We start from the raw sequence: 15,361 nt of genomic DNA, 5'->3' as shown, positions 1-15,361 counted from the left end.
TGCTTTGTTTCCAAAGCAGTTTGTTAAAGAGGGATCATTAATCAAATCTGTGATTTAACAGGGATTACTCTTTTTTTGTTCTTATTCCCTTTATGTAAAATGATGGTAACACTCCTTTGAGTGAGGAAAGTATGTGGATAACCTGTGCAGACATGGCTAATTGAACAGAGGCTTGTAATCTGATGCGTGTGAGAGCAAACCAGCCTTTAGAAATACTGGTTTGAGTCCCACTCAGTGTTTTCACTCTTACTTTTTCCTGAGAGAATTATTACGAAAGAAGTAAACAAGGTTGCATTTTTTTTTTCTGATTGGAGGAGGTAAACTAGAAATACAGGGGAAAACCAAATTTCCCTTTGGAAGTTAAGCTAAACTGAGTGTCAAAGTAAAACATAACACAGGAAAACTGTGGTGGTTTTGCAATGTGAGCATGGAATGCCATTCCCACATGCCAGTAGATTGGACTTGGTAATGTTGAATTCAGAGCGTACGTGCTTGTGCATGGTGAAAATGTTGGGAGTTTGAGTAACTTCTTGCTCCCTGGATGAAATGTTGAAGAGAGAATATTAGTCAGTTCAGGACGCAGGCGAATTTTTGCTCATTTGAAAAGAAAAAACAGCAGGCTAATAAAACTTCTTCTCTACTGGTTATCTTTACAGTAAAGTTCATTCTCCTGGTAGCCACCTGTACAAGCCACAATGACAGCTGCAGAACAGCTAGCTAACTAGAAATTGCCCAATTAGATTGTTCCACCAGTGTGTAATCTCTCTGTAAAAACAACAAGATCCATGCCTGCTTGCATGTGTTGTGCTATATTTCTCCAGTTCCCGGGGTGGTGGGTTAGTGGAACCCTATGCCAGCAGAGGTTTGAGTCTAAAAGCCTGCTTGACCTCAGTGAAGACGAGTCTCCTGGCACTCAGAGCTGAGTGAAACCACTCCACGTTGTCCCTGACCTCAGTAAAAGGTTACTTTCTTCACCTGCCTCTTGCACTATCTGCAGGGCTTGTTGCAAAAGAATAATAGAGGTGGGGGAGAGAAGAAGGTGATTGCAAATTAGAAGGACTGCCTATTTCTTCCTCGAACCTGCTAGTTCTGTTTTTCGTCAGTAGGACAGGCAGGGAACTTTCATTTGTGTAAGATAAGAAAACGGTGAAATTGCTCAGCTTTTTGAAGATGGGTAATCACACATTTTTCTTCTTACAAACCTAGTCTTGGCATGTTTTGCCTCAGTGCTGGCAAAGTTTGCTTAGTATCTGCCTCTACTTAAAGCAGAGCTGAGTGGCTCTGCTTTCCTGCCCCAAGTATGATTAGGGAATTGTACGAGACACTTAACAGAAATCTCAAGTAGAAACACCTTTGTCAGTAAAATTGGGAAGACTGGCAGCTCTTTCCTCTGAATGTAATGCTCTGTACTTCAGTATGGATTTAACTACTGGCAGGGAAGGAAGAAGGTGGAGTAACTGTAAATAGTACCGTCTTTTGAAAATGGATTTCTGACTTCTTAGTTGTGGATGTTGTTAAATATACATGACTTGCTTGTGCAATTAATTGACCATTTCTTTGCAGTGAAGCGCAAAGTACTCAGAACTTTCAGTCCTCACTGATATCCTTGGAACTTGTTCTCGTAGAAGTCCGACACCTCGAGAAGAGAGTGGGGTCTGTGAAAACATGTTGATTGCTGAATGCAGAGCTGGTTGTCTTTAAAGAATGTAGTGTTCAGCTTGTGTGTAGGACTATCACTTTATTAAACCAGGTCCTTAGTGTGTTAATTCTAGGAATAATTCCCTGCCAAGCGTGCAGAGCTGTCTGGCACACTTGAAATGGACGTGCTGGCCTGCAGTTCTGTTGGACACTTTATTCCCCACCAGATCAATGAAATCTGTAACGTGAATGTCAAGGGAAGCTTTGAGTCAGATGTGAAGAATCTGGAGAACCTGAGGATAGAAGAGTTTTGTTCAGGCTAATCCAGTGGGTGATTGTTTTTGTGTTGATGATACAGAAACAGGCATAATGTTTTGTCGGATATCCTGTTTTCTGTTCAGAAATATTACCATACAAAATCCAACAGTTAAGCTGAGACAATACCCATAGCCAAGTCTCTCTCATGTTTTTGTGGCACAAGATAGCCTTGCTTCTGGGCTATTCCATTTTACTGTCACTTCTAAATCTTTTAAAAGATTTTTAACTTCTTGCTGTTTAATATTTCATTGTCTTGTACTTATCCAACTCTTTCCTAATCTCTTGCTTCACGAAGGCTATTCATTCTTCTATCAGACTCTTGCAGAGAAGTGCACTTTGCTTAATGCTTCTGCACCTTCAGTAGTTCTTACAAGCATATAAGAAGCCACACTTTTAAGAGCAATTTAAACAGACTGTTAAGCTGTTTAAATGAAGAAAGGTTAGCAGTTTATTTTGTGTGCTGAAAGTAGGTAGTGACTCTGCTTGGGAGCAGGTAAAAATGCAATACAACTTTCACAAGTCAAAATCCAAACTCTAATGTTTTGAGAGAGTTGGGGGTTTGTGTTTGTCTCCCACCTCTGACTTGTTTCTGTCTCTTGGGAAGACTTTTCTTGTTTGCCTTTCTGTATTTCTGTCAACATTGTAAAGACCTTAGCAAATTTGTGGACATGGCTCTGTGCAGCTCCTGTAGGTAATGCTGCTGGCTGAGATATTGCCACTGAGATAATTAGCCCCTTCCTTCATTAGCCAGATGTAGGGCTTAATAAAGTGCTGCGTATAGCACTTTATTTACAAATGTAATTTGATCTAGTACTCCTGTGTTCTTGGAACTAGTAAATTCTGATTTTATTTTTAATTATTTAATTTTAAATGCTGGCTCATGGCAATCATGCTGAGGAATAGTCAGGAAACTTTTGCATTGTTTCAGTTTAAAGATTTGAAAGAATATTAAGGTTTTTGTAATTAAAGTCTAGGGAAGTGTAGGGATGGCAGTAATAACAAAGAAATTTCACTGGGATTGCACAATGTACAAGTTGGATCAATATTTTGTCCCAGTTGTATTTCTGGCAATACTTCATGTGCTAAGCACAAAGTTTTAAGTCATGCACAGCATATTTATCTATTCCTAATGAGGCTGTACTTAAATTTTGTAATCTTCAACTTGGAACAAGACATTCTTAATGTTACATTAGCTGCTGGCATTCTTGGTTTTGGACATACCTAATAACACATTTAAAAGGGCATAGGGATTCCAAAATGAATGAAAAGAGTTGCATTTATTCCTGCTCTCATTCAACAACCTTCTGAATGCCTTCAGTTGGCAGTATGTTGCCCTAAGGAGCTGCAGGAAGTTTTGTCTTACGGACAAGTGATAGCCCCAAAGATAAAAATATTGGCACAGGGCTCAGGAATTCGGTTTTGTTTTTTTTTTTTTTGAGTGCTCCTTTGTGGCTCAGACATGTCTGTCTGAAAGACAGCGCTTCCAAGTTCTTGTCATACAGGATTTCATAGCAGGCTTCTATCCAGAAATTAGCTGGTGAGGAGTTAAGGGACTACTGCAGTGGAGATGGTGAGACTGCAGTTTTGCTGCAGAACCTGGATTTGAATTTCAAGCATCTGAAGATAATGCTGTCAGTACAGTTTTTCTGAATTGGAAGTGTCTGTGGTATCTACATATACAAAATACTCATCTTGCTCTTTTCAGAGGGCTTGTTTAGGGTCTCTGAAGATGAAGGCTATTGATAGTGCTTTAAACCAAATGTAAACCAAGAACTCTTCCGGCCTACACAGGACACTTAGCATGCGTTTTTCTTTCCACTGTCTGATGCAGTTTCTTAATACCGTGCATGCAAATTGAGTTTCCCTTGCGCATGATATTGAAATACTCTCAAGAAGGCAATCAATTAGTGTTGAGTGTTGAACCCAATTATCTTACTGCACATCATTACTCTTGGTGGGAACAGCAGAGATGTTTCCTTCACCAGGGATTTCCCTTGATCCAGGCTCTCCAGCTGGCTCAGCTCCTGAAGTCGTGAGGTGGCAGAGGGCCACCAGGGGAGCTATGAAAACTCTTTAAGTTGTCCTTGTTTGTGTATGTAAGATTTTAAGTGGGTTACACAGCTAAATCACACAGACGCCTGTCAGAGGCCTGGTGGAAAGCCTGTGAAATGGCCAAACAGTTGTAGGTTCTCTGCATGAGGTAGGAAAAAATAGTTGAAATATAATTTCATCTCTTGATTGAAGATTGAATCAGAAACCTCCTTCCATTTTACCAGCCCTTGTTGACAAAGAAGTGGCAGGGGTTTGTCCTGTGTACGGTTTGCCTCGGGTTTGGGAGCCCTGTCAGACAGGCCTCTGCCATTACCCGTGGCCCCTGACGTGAGAGCCCTGTCAAGGCCCTCCTTGGTGTCCTGGGGCTGTCACTGTCCGCTGCCCACACCTCTCAGCCTAAAAGCTCCCTTTAGAAGAAGTTAGAGGCAATATTGCTACTTCTTAAATGAAATAACCGAGTATAAAACTGTTTCCATAAATGTGGGATGGAGTGTCATCTTTTGCACTTGGCTGGCTGGTGAACTGTCTTCCTGCCTGTCCCCTTCAGTGTGTCAGTGGTCAGTCTGTACGAAGTGGTATGTTTCACAAATATGTAGTATAAACATTTAAACATGAGCAGTCACTATCAGGCAATATTTAACAATATTCAACATTCATTTATGAGTATTCATTTTGGGTGAGTATGCCATTTGTTCTCATAACCATACTGTGACTATCAGATAGGCACTTTTAAATTGATGATATTTACACTTTCTTAGTTCTGGTATTTATCAAGAACACAACACAAATATACTGCTTTAATACATGCTTGATTTTTAGTTTTGAGGATGTGCTCACTTGCTAGTCAAGCTTTAGTCAAAAGACAGGCAGTTATTACCAGACGTCGAAATCAACTTAACATTGAAATAGGATAGTTTCTCAATAGAGAAATCAGCCCTCTTTGGTCAAAAACTGTCGTCAGATGTTAGTGATGACTTCTGTGCACAGATAGCATCCTTGAAGTAACAGCATGGGGATGTTTGCATTTTCCTTGTTCACTTGTGTAAAATAACTTAGTATCATCGTAGACTGTTGCAAATGGAAAAATAATGAAATGTCTGATCTCTTTTCTTCCAGACTCTCGTTTTACTCTGGCCATTCATCATTCTCCATGTACTGCATGCTCTTCCTAGCAGTAAGTATACTCTTTCCATCTACATGCCAACAAAAAGTCTTATTTAGCACAAAATAGAAATATTTGCTGGAGCTGTTTTGTGCAAGGGACACTAAAATAATTAATGTCTGACAATGAAATATGCAAAGCCTACTTAAAGAAACAAACACACACCTGGCCTTAAACTGTTGGCAAATCATTTTGAGTGTTGTATTGTTTGATATTGTTTATGTATGGTTATCCAGTGCTTTTTCAGTGAGTGCTTCTTTGAGTGCTGATCTTCAATATTGATCTTCAATACATTTCAGTCCAAGTCGGCTAGGGTAACTCATCAACCCTAGAATAAATTTTTGTAACTGAGAAGTTTATACATATATACAGGATGGCACAGGATTCTCATCTGTCAACTATTTTTTAAAAAAGGCAAGTGTCTTTACTTGTTCGTTGTCATTGGCAGTCTCCAAAATTGTATAGGTCCATCTGTTAGGTGATTTCAAAAAAAAAACAACAAACAAACCAGAAAACAGATCAAAATCACTGTATCAATGATATGGTGAAACAGTTCCTGCTGTGTAGCAACCTAATACTGATTTCCTCCATTGTTTGATTATGTATGTCTGATATAACTTATCCTTGCATGGTTTTTCTTGAGCAATGTGAAAATGTGGCATTGCATCCTTTCTGAAGCACAAACTTGGAGATGAGAACTTAACAGGTGTATAATGAATAGGGTTTATAATCTATACTAACTGGATTACAGTCACTGGTCGAGGATTTCAATCTGTCTGAACTTTTATCTCTGTCATGTGTATGAATAAACAAGCCCTGCTTGCTGCAGCTTGTGGGAAAGGAGGTTGTGGTCAGGAGGACTTCTCAGCCAGTACAGACCGAGAAGAAAGGAAGTTGCTATTTTGAAACCTTGCATCTGGTAATGAGAACTCCCCCCCATGCCTCAATTACGTGCTGTAATACTGAGAGACCCTTTAGTTTTAAACAGTGTTCTGCAACTTTGGCTTTCCATGATGCCAAGGAGCAAAGATTAAATCTCCCCAAAATATATTAGATAAAGTGAAAATTGACAAATGCACCAGGTAACACTGATTGTTTCTGGGTCTGATGTGATGGGGTCTGAGAACTTGTTAGTGTTAGGTCAGAGGTTGGACTCTTGGAGGTCTCTTCCAACCTAGATGATTCTGTGATTCTGTGACTTCAGACCTTGTTTGTTTAACCTACTAGGATTTTTTTTTTTAAAGCAGCCTTTGGCAAAAAGGTGTTTTTATTACTTCTTTTGAGGACGCTAATTTCTCCATGTGGGTTGAATAATCTTTTCTATAGTTGCCTGTGGCATTGGGTGTTCTTGTTTTTCTTCTTTTAAATCCATGCAGGAAGCTCGTGTGGAGAGTTGCTGAATTCCTGCACTGAGTTACAGGCAACTGTGGGGTTTGTGTGTCTATGCATCCTTCACTCTTAGCAACCTTCTGTATGGGGAAACAGATGGGACGCTAGGGGTCAAATCCTTCCTCTGTATGCCACTTGGAAAGGCTGTAAATCCAGAGTTTGTGTCAGCACCCTTAAAAAGTAAAGGTACAAATACCCTTAACGCTCTTAACATAACATTTATTTAACAGGGATTTATCATAGATTAGTTTGTCACTCAGGTGTGGCAGCCAAATGTTCAGAACAGAGCTAAAGATTAGTGAGAGCAGTTTTGAAATCACAGACAAAGAAGGAACCTAATTCCCAAGTGTGCTCCCCTTCAGAAGGCCTGGGTTGGACCCATCTAGCCGTGCAGTCATCTGCATGATGGCTGGTGCTGCAATACTGGGATGTGGGAGATGGTGCAAGAAAAGGCTGTTGTAGCCCTCAGCTTTGTGCTTCTTGTGTGCTCACTCACCAAAAGAGTTCACCTTCTCACATGTTCCCTCCTGAGCTATGTACTGAATTCACACAGGGTCTGATTTCAGTCAACATTTTTTTCCTCTAGTATGCAGACCCTGGCCAGAGGAGGGTGATGGGTGCTCTTCTCCTTTTCCTGCACCTCAGTTTCTTGTCTTGTGTCTCTGAATGAGCTGCGGTTGAGTACAAGTAGTAAGAGGTTTTGAGGAGATTAGACTTAAGACTTCTGCTTTCTTTGGAGAGACATCTGAAGAGGGTTAACAGCTCCTGTGCAGGATGTTTTTTCCACTGATTGATACAGTACGGCTGCATACCAGCCTCTGCATTGGATGCAGTCCTTTCAGTAAAAGACAGAACGGGTGTATTCAAGCAGGTAGCTGCTGCAGGAAGGTGGGACAAACTGCTTTCTCACCCTCCACCTTGCCTGCGTGGCGAAGCAGAGTGCTGCCACTGGCCGTACACCAGACCTGTGGCATTTGATAACCTGCTTGTTAGCTGACCTCTCACGCTGGCTTCAGCTGCTCCCTGCACACTTGCTCCAGCTGCGGACTGAGTCATGAGTGGGACAGGGCCGTGAGCATGTGGCATTACTCATCGGCGGTGTTAATCACAACCAGATGCGTGCATGCTGGTTGCCTAAGGACGAGAAGAATCTGCCTTGTGAGCATGCTGCTGAATGTTGCAGAACACGTGTACTTTGTCAGGTTACGCATTTCAGAAAGGAGAGAGCGCTTTGGGGAGGGGGATAAAATGGGAAATGGTCTCTGCCACAGATAGCACAGGCGCTGCAGCCGTGAGATGGGAGATGCTGAAAGTATGTGGTCTGAATCAAGCCACCTTGCAGAACACTAGGCAAAGGTATGAAATATTTCTGCAGCTTCAGGTACTTAAAACAGAATGGATGTGCTACAAATAAATCAAATTGTAGCAGCACTTTCTGTTCTGTGCACCTGAACAGACTGGTTAGAAATGAACATGATGAGGTCATTCATTATTAATTTTCAAATATTTTAGATGCTTTGACTTGTGAACAGCTACAGCAGTGTCTGTGGAGTAATAATCCTTCTGGGTCTTATTTCCTACTTAGCAGGATGTCTTGTTGCTTTGAGGATTGAATTAAGGCGGAAGTTTATCCTCCTGTAACTATATCAGAATGATTTAAAAAAAAAACAGGAGGTGTTTATTTATGCTTGACTTCCTATTGAGTGTTTATTCTCTGCTTTACGCTTTGCATTGTTTCTGCTTCTCATGGAGGTAACCATGCTGGTTTTGATCTTTGGAGGAAAAAAAGATTATTCAATATTAGCACAACTCAAAATGCTGCGGTTGCTTCAGGCAGCTTTTTCCTTAGCTAACAGGTAGTTTTCATTACCACATCTCTGAAGTGCTTATTTTTGGTAATACCTGAGCGGGCCTTAGAAACATCTCTGTTCCCATAAGCTGTGTGCTTCCTCTCCTGAGGAATAGTTCAGTGCCTTTGGGGCTGGTGGGGAGCCCAGCCATGAGGCAGCACAGGGACTGGCACGAGTTGTGCTGTGCTGGTTACAGGGACGTAGTACTCTGCAGGGAGCCCTGGTCAAACCATTGGTGACACGAAAAAAATGCACGTCAGTGGCAGCTCCGATATTTGAGCTGTGACCACACGGCTCCCCTGGTGTCGGAAGGGAAAACTGCAGCTTTAAGCAGACTCCTATGGTGGAAATCCCGTCCCAAAGTGAGGGCAGGGTACTTGGAAATACCTTGCAGCTCAGTCTTTATCCTTAAGGGGAAGGATTTTGTGATGGTGGTGGTGGTTTTAAAGTTCTCTTAGGCACATTGAGACTTTTGTGTCCTAGAGGCTTTCCCCAGAAGCAAGCCTGTTAACTAGATGGTCTAATTTTCTTGCTTCAAAGGTATCTATAGCAGAAAAATGTATGATTTGAGCATCTATAGGGAATTGTGCTCAGGGAATCGCTGGGAAGAGTGCTAGTTGAAAAAGATGGTAATCTGAACTGCACGGAAGGAAGGATAGGAAGGAGCTGGAGGGTCTAAAATTCCAAACTGGGCATATGTGATTTACGCTTAGGATGAGGTGAGGAGATGTGGAAGAATCTCGTGTCCCATGAACAGTCTTAGGCAAGACACATCTGAGAATTCACAGCATTTTTCCTAAGTTTGTCTTTTGGTTTGTGGGGCAGGCTTAGAGAGCAGAGCTAAACTTTGAACTTGAGGAATGGAAATGTTTCCTTGTATATAATTTGGGCTCCTGACCCTTGGGAAGCTCTGCTCCCCAGTATTTACAGTTACTTAATATTCCTTTCCTAACTCCTTACCTTCACACCGCCTGCCTTTTGTACGTGCGGCAGGTGGGCTTCTAAAGGGTTGTCTGAGTAAAAGCAGTGCCTCAAACCACATCAACTAACACACCCCTAACTGATAGCAGCTTCATGGAGCTTAAAGCCTTTTCCAGGCACTGGTAACGAGCAGGTGCTTTGCTACCTTCTCTGTATTCTCAATGTTTGTGCACAGAATCTACATGAACTGATCTCGTGTAGCTCGCTGCGTGTGACCATCTGGCATGAAAACAGACGCAGGGGCATTGCCTGTGGCAAACCAGAGTTGGGCACCTGGCCCTGAGAAAGGAAACCCGCTCACCTGCGGGGCGAGGAGGAGGAGGGACGTGGTCATCCTGCTTTAGAGCTTACCTGTTATTTCATAAAGCATTTATCTAATAAATAAAGCGTTTATCTAATAAATGCTTTATGAAAGAATGGCAATATGGAAATGTAGGTTCTGAGTAACTTCAGGGAATGTTAAATAGCTCTGTAACTTGCCTGCTTAAATAGCGTGCATCACTCCTAGCTTTAGATCACTGCTGCCTTTTTTTTTTTTTTTTTTAAACTGGATATTATGATGCCGTGTCCCTGACAGCAATCTGTCCTTGGTTTTCAGCCCGCCTCTAGGATAGGCTCCTGTTTTCTTCTGTATTTTTGTCAGCATAAGGAGTGGAGCCCTGCTGCAGGGACCCGGCCGAAATGCTGTGCTATTCCTGGGAGGGCAGCGTGTTTGCCTTGCCCAGGGTGGAGGCGGTGAGGGGTCTCTGCAGAAGGTAACTCGAGTTGCTTGCGAGCTCTCCCGCAGCTTGCTGGGAAAGAACATCTTGTGTGCCCAGGGAAAGGGGAAATTGTAGAAGAGCTGGAGACCGACTGGCATTTCAGTGACCCAGGCTCGCAGCTCACTCCTTTAGCAGAGAGGGGACATGTGCTAAACACAAATGGAAGCACGGTTTAGGCTGTTTTTTTTTTTTTCTTTTTTTTTTCACTTATGCTACTAAATGTGCCAGTCAAACTTTGGGCTTGAAATCTTGTTTGTGTTGGGACTGGAGGCTGAGTGAAACAAAGGCTCCTGAGCCCTGCTTGCATATTAACATGGCGTTGTAGGTATGTCTGTTTGCATAGCAGCGTTTCTTCACTTTCCCAAACGCTGCTGAACAGAGCCATGAATGTCCCTAATATGTTCCTGCCCACATGAAAGCTGAGCACTACCCAGTCTTCAGCAGCTAACGGAGAGGCATTTCCTACCGAGAGCATTTTGGCTGCTGCTTTGGGCTGAACCTAGCACGCTGCTCAAAGCAGAGATGAAGAAATAAAGGACAACTGTTCGTGCTGTGAGGCTCAAGTATGAAGGCACTCGTGCTTCTACTCCTGTGCCCTCCCAGCACATGTTTAATATCAGTATTTAGGCTCTTCTGTAGTAAGCAAATGAAGCCAAATGCCTTCTCCATTGTGTGCTTGGAAACTGGCTGTTGGCAGTGCCGAGGCTGCTGTGAAGTGGCTCCTGTGGGACAGAGATAAAAGCATTGCAGTGCTCTCCTTCCACTGAGGCTTCCATAACTTGGTAGGTACGGCAGAAAAACACTTGTTTCAATTTCTTTCCTAATAAAAGGGCCAAGCGTTAGTATTTACAGCAGAACAAAAAGTTACCATTTACCCTGCTTTATGGTAAAAATGGAATCAGCAAACAGTGATTTCTGCAGCATACAGGCAAGCTGAGGCTGGAGGATTACCACTACTGGTGCTATCGCTTATCTGCTGGGAAGTGTCTCCGTAAAGTAGATGGACTGTGCTCTGAACTGAGCGTGGCTGTTGAACTGGTAAATGACAGGATGTTTCCCCACTGCATGGGAGCAGCTCTCAGTATCAAATGCCTTTTGATGGCAGCATGCAGCTGTCTGAGACCAGCCAGGTTAGTACAGACGTTGCCTTTTCTATCTAATCTGGCCAAGTTTAGCTCCTGAATTCATCCGTCCCATGGGTCAGCCCCCTGACCAGCTCACCATGCTCTGAACATCAGAGCTGTTGCTGGCGTGTCAGCATGGAAAATGTGGTTAAAGGTAAGAGGGGTGGGCCAACAGCAGCCCAGGTATATCCCTGCATTGAAGGAAGTGCAGACCTGTGTCCTTTTCCTTCTCTGGGAGGGGAGAAATAATTCTGAGTTGTTCTTTCTCCTTCATTTCTGCACACTCAAAATAAAACACTGGAGCAGGTAAGCCAGAGGTCATAAATGTGTATTTTTAAGAAAATGAGTTCTTACTAAAAAGGCAAAATAAACCATGAAGTCTCTTAAGGTTTTGTTTTAAAGCGAATAAACAAAAGCCCTAACTCACAAATGATCCATGAATTCTGCGACATCTCTGGGGTGCTATAAGTCATAAAAACCGTTTGCGTTGTGTCTCCTGCTTAGAACTACAGGAGATAGGTCCTGTCCGTGTTAATCCAAGCTTTGCATCAGACAGGCTGCAGTTTGACTCCTGGTTTGCAGGCAGGGTCTTGCTGGCTGGTGCCTGGGGCTCTGTGTCCATGTCAATGCCCTGGCTATGAAGGGAGCTGTTGTACTCACATGCGGTGCCCTCACATAACCGCACGCCTCTCGCTGTGGCAGTTGCAGTGTTTCTCAGCACATCTTGTTTCTGTTGGGACACTTTTGTGCTGAGAATTGTGATTTTTTTTACTCAAGTTTCCTGGATTTCTTATACTGCTCTGATTTCCAGGGTTTGTGCTAGCTGAAATATGAATAATAGCTCCTGTACAAAACAGCTTTCATACAAAGGAAAATCTGAGTTTCCTGTAACAAGCAAAAGGGAAGGGCTATTCTGCAAACCTCCACAGAAGTGGAAAGCCTGGAAGATGTGAAGGGGGGAGAAACTTTTATCCCAGTGTTGTCTAGTGCAGGCAGGGTAGAGGTCTTATTACCTGGATTATTGAGCAGGTGTGGGACAGGAAGACAGCAGGCCATCCACATGTCTGTGAACACTTTCTGTTGCTTCTTATTTATCGTTGTGCAAGAACCCAGGTGGATGTGTTGTCTTTTCCATTCTCTTGGAGGACTGCATGTGAGGAACAGCTTGCACTGAAGACGCTGGGCTGCAAGCTGTCGTGTGTAAGCTGGTAGTAAGGAGGTTACTGGGGTACCCTCCCCTTACAGAAAGGCAGAGCCTCCCAGTTTACTGCTGGAGCTGAAGGTGGACTGCTGCTTCGGCTGTCTGTGCATCCACAAAGCTTCCTGATGGAAAACCCCGTCCATCAGGGGATGGAGGGAGGATGCTCTCCTTGGGGTGTCCATAGAAACACAGTTCCTCCCATCCTACAAATGTGCCTGGATTGTCAGTGTTTATTCTTATGTTCTTATCCCCAAATCTTCCAGAGACTTTTGCCCTATGTTTAATCATAATTACTGAGGCTGCTGGTTCTCTTTTTCTAAGTCTAAAGGGCAGCACTATCGCCTCCTGTGCTTTCTCTTCTTCCTTCCACCCCTTCATCGTTAGCAGCACAAACCCAAAACACGCTACCTCTTTACCCCCTCTCCTCACCCCAGAAATCCCAAAACTGACCGCATGCATGTGTACACACACTCGAGGTGGCTTATGTGTAGCTATTTCAGAGCTGCTTGGTTTGGGAAAAAATCCTCACGGTGGGTTTCCACAACTCCGGTTACTCCTTGTGGCTCTTCGGACTTCTTGGGCCGGCTGATTTGCTTTTAAGAAGCTTTTCTACCTGTCGTCAGTCGTGGATCCAGAGAGTTATTGCAACTGCAGTAGAACCTTGTGCCCGCTAACAGGGCAAATAAATTAATAGCAAATGGGGCTGTTTCTTAATGCTCAGGGAGATACCATGAAGACAAAGATTAACCACGACTAGTGGTCTATTTACTTGCTTTTATCAAGTTTATATTGGACTGTTGTGGTCTCGAAGTGGGGCTAATTTCATAGGAAAACTGATCTTCTGCAACTTTCTTCTTTTTCCCCCAGCTCTTTATCACAACAGGGCACCTGTAGGGAGTGTGATTAACAAGGCCTCTTCATACCGGGAAATACAAAATCCTGTCAAAGAGAACAACTTTCAGTCAGTGACAGGGCAAGTCAGCATGTACAGGCACTGAGTCGTCCTGAGTGTGTGGAGGAAAGGTCCCCAAAAGATCCCCGAACTTTCTCTGCTCCTCCTGTACTCGTAGGAGGACTGGCACTGCAGGGGGATTTTCTGTACCTTTGTACTGCAAAATGTATGTAATAGGTTTCTGGGAAAAAAAAAAAAGCTGAGAAGATACTAAATGAAAGATGGCCTAGAAACTTTGAGATATTTAGTTTTGATATTTTATAAACGACCCTGGTGGAATGAGTAGGTTTTAGCAGATGTCCGAGTGTTGTGCCCTGAAGGCAGGGCCGCGAGGTGTCAGCTGCTCAGAAAGTCTCTCGTGAAGCCGCAGATTACAGCCCCGAAGTCTGTCTAGGAAATAGTCACTGTACTTTAAAATTAGGCAGGCAGGCGTGCGTATATGTATTAATACTGCTTTGGTGGAAGAGCAAATAGTTGAAAATTATGCCAGAAATGTTGAGTAGCAAATAATTCTCCAGTTGCAGAGACCCTTCCATTCATGTCTGCGGCTTCTTGCAAGAAGCCACAAAGTGGCTGTGAGTTTCTCTTCATTCCTGTGTGTATTTTTAGAAATGAAGTACTAGACCATAGATTAAGAAGAAACTTGTGTTCAGGATGTGTGTGGTGTAGAGAACATATTTTCATTATAGAGTAAGCATTAGCTAGTGAAAGAAATGCTGGTGATTATTTAATCCTATCACAAGAGCGTTTCTGTGAAATCTATTTGCGCACTTTGAAAAAACAAAAACAGGAGGAACTGGAGCAGGGAAGAGAAATAGTTCACAGCTGAACGGTGTTTCTGGAAGAGCAGAGATGCTCAGAAACAGGATAGCAGGGAAGAAGCAGCGGTAATGTAACTGAACCGATGGGAGCATGTTGCAGCCAGAACAGCTCAGGATGCTTGCGCTGCATCCGTGGGCTCATGGAAATTTCTCAGCCACAAGTGAAACATTGGTGAGAGGCATTGCAGGCATGTTAGCCAGATGAAGTTTCCTAAAGGTGCAGTTTCCTAACACTTCCTGCTGCTGCTTCTGTTGAAGTCATCAGGGTCAGAACAGCAGTCGGTGTGAATGCAGTTCAATGCCAGGGCATAGTACATGATGCACGCAGTGCTACGTACAGGGCTCTCGGGCACACTTCTGGTATTAAGCTTGTTTTATTTTATATTTGATGGAATCAACAGTCTCCTTCCCCATCTGAGTGCTTTGTTTTCCTGAACATTACTGACCTGTTTCAGCACCGATCTGTTGCTGTTGTCTGAGTGATGGTGGGGAGGAACAATCTTTGGGGAGGGCACCACTGCCCAAGCCCATTAAAAGTAACGTGAACGTGAGGTTACCTGCTTAAAAATAACATGGGATCTGCCACTGCAGCAGCTGGCTTGTAGGAGAAATGACTCCACGCCTAACAAGCAGGACCAGAAAGCACAATTGTAACCAGAGGAGCAGCTGCTGCTTCTGAAATTAAACACAGCCGCCCTCGGCCGCACGGATGCTTCTCTGCGGTGCGAGTTCTCACCCTTCACAGGCTGGGTTCTGGAGCAACATAAATCCATCCCCTAGCAGGGGGTGCGAGAAGGGCTCTGAGGGTTTTCCTTACAGCTTCTGCAGCTGGAGCTGTGCAAGCCTTTGCAAGAAGCGCCGAGGACTGGTAGAAGCCTGTAGCTAACTGTGCATCTCCTACAGGTGGTGAAGCAGCTCCAGGTCTTAATAATGACTAGAGACTGCTCTCTCAATGCAAATGAGACCTCCGTGTAAATGTTAGAGCCAGCTTGCAGCTTTGTAATGCAAAAAAAATCAGAAACTTTCCCTGAATACATGCTGCTTAGGGGAGATCCAAAGTACTTCATTGGTAATTTGGTGTTGTGCGCACTGGTACGGTTTCTCAGAGCTCA

At 43.4% G+C, this 15,361-nt stretch overlaps 1 protein-coding gene across 2 annotated transcripts in view; it reads left to right on the top strand.

Annotated features, from left to right (window-relative positions):
• PLPP1 (phospholipid phosphatase 1) overlaps window positions 1–15,361 on the top strand; it is a 59,105-nt gene that overhangs the window by 40,015 nt on the left and 3,729 nt on the right. For both annotated transcript variants that reach the window (XM_068667871.1, XM_068667872.1), the window contains exon 4: window positions 5,125–5,182. In XM_068667871.1, coding sequence (XP_068523972.1) covers window positions 5,125–5,182 — 58 coding nt within the window. The remainder of the gene's footprint in view (window positions 1–5,124; window positions 5,183–15,361) is intronic.

Source organism: Anas acuta, chromosome Z, assembly GCF_963932015.1.
Source record: "Anas acuta chromosome Z, bAnaAcu1.1, whole genome shotgun sequence".
NCBI lineage: Eukaryota > Metazoa > Chordata > Aves > Anseriformes > Anatidae > Anas > Anas acuta.
Note: the sequence above shows the minus strand (reverse complement) of the source record. Positions and strands in the feature narration are given on the sequence as shown.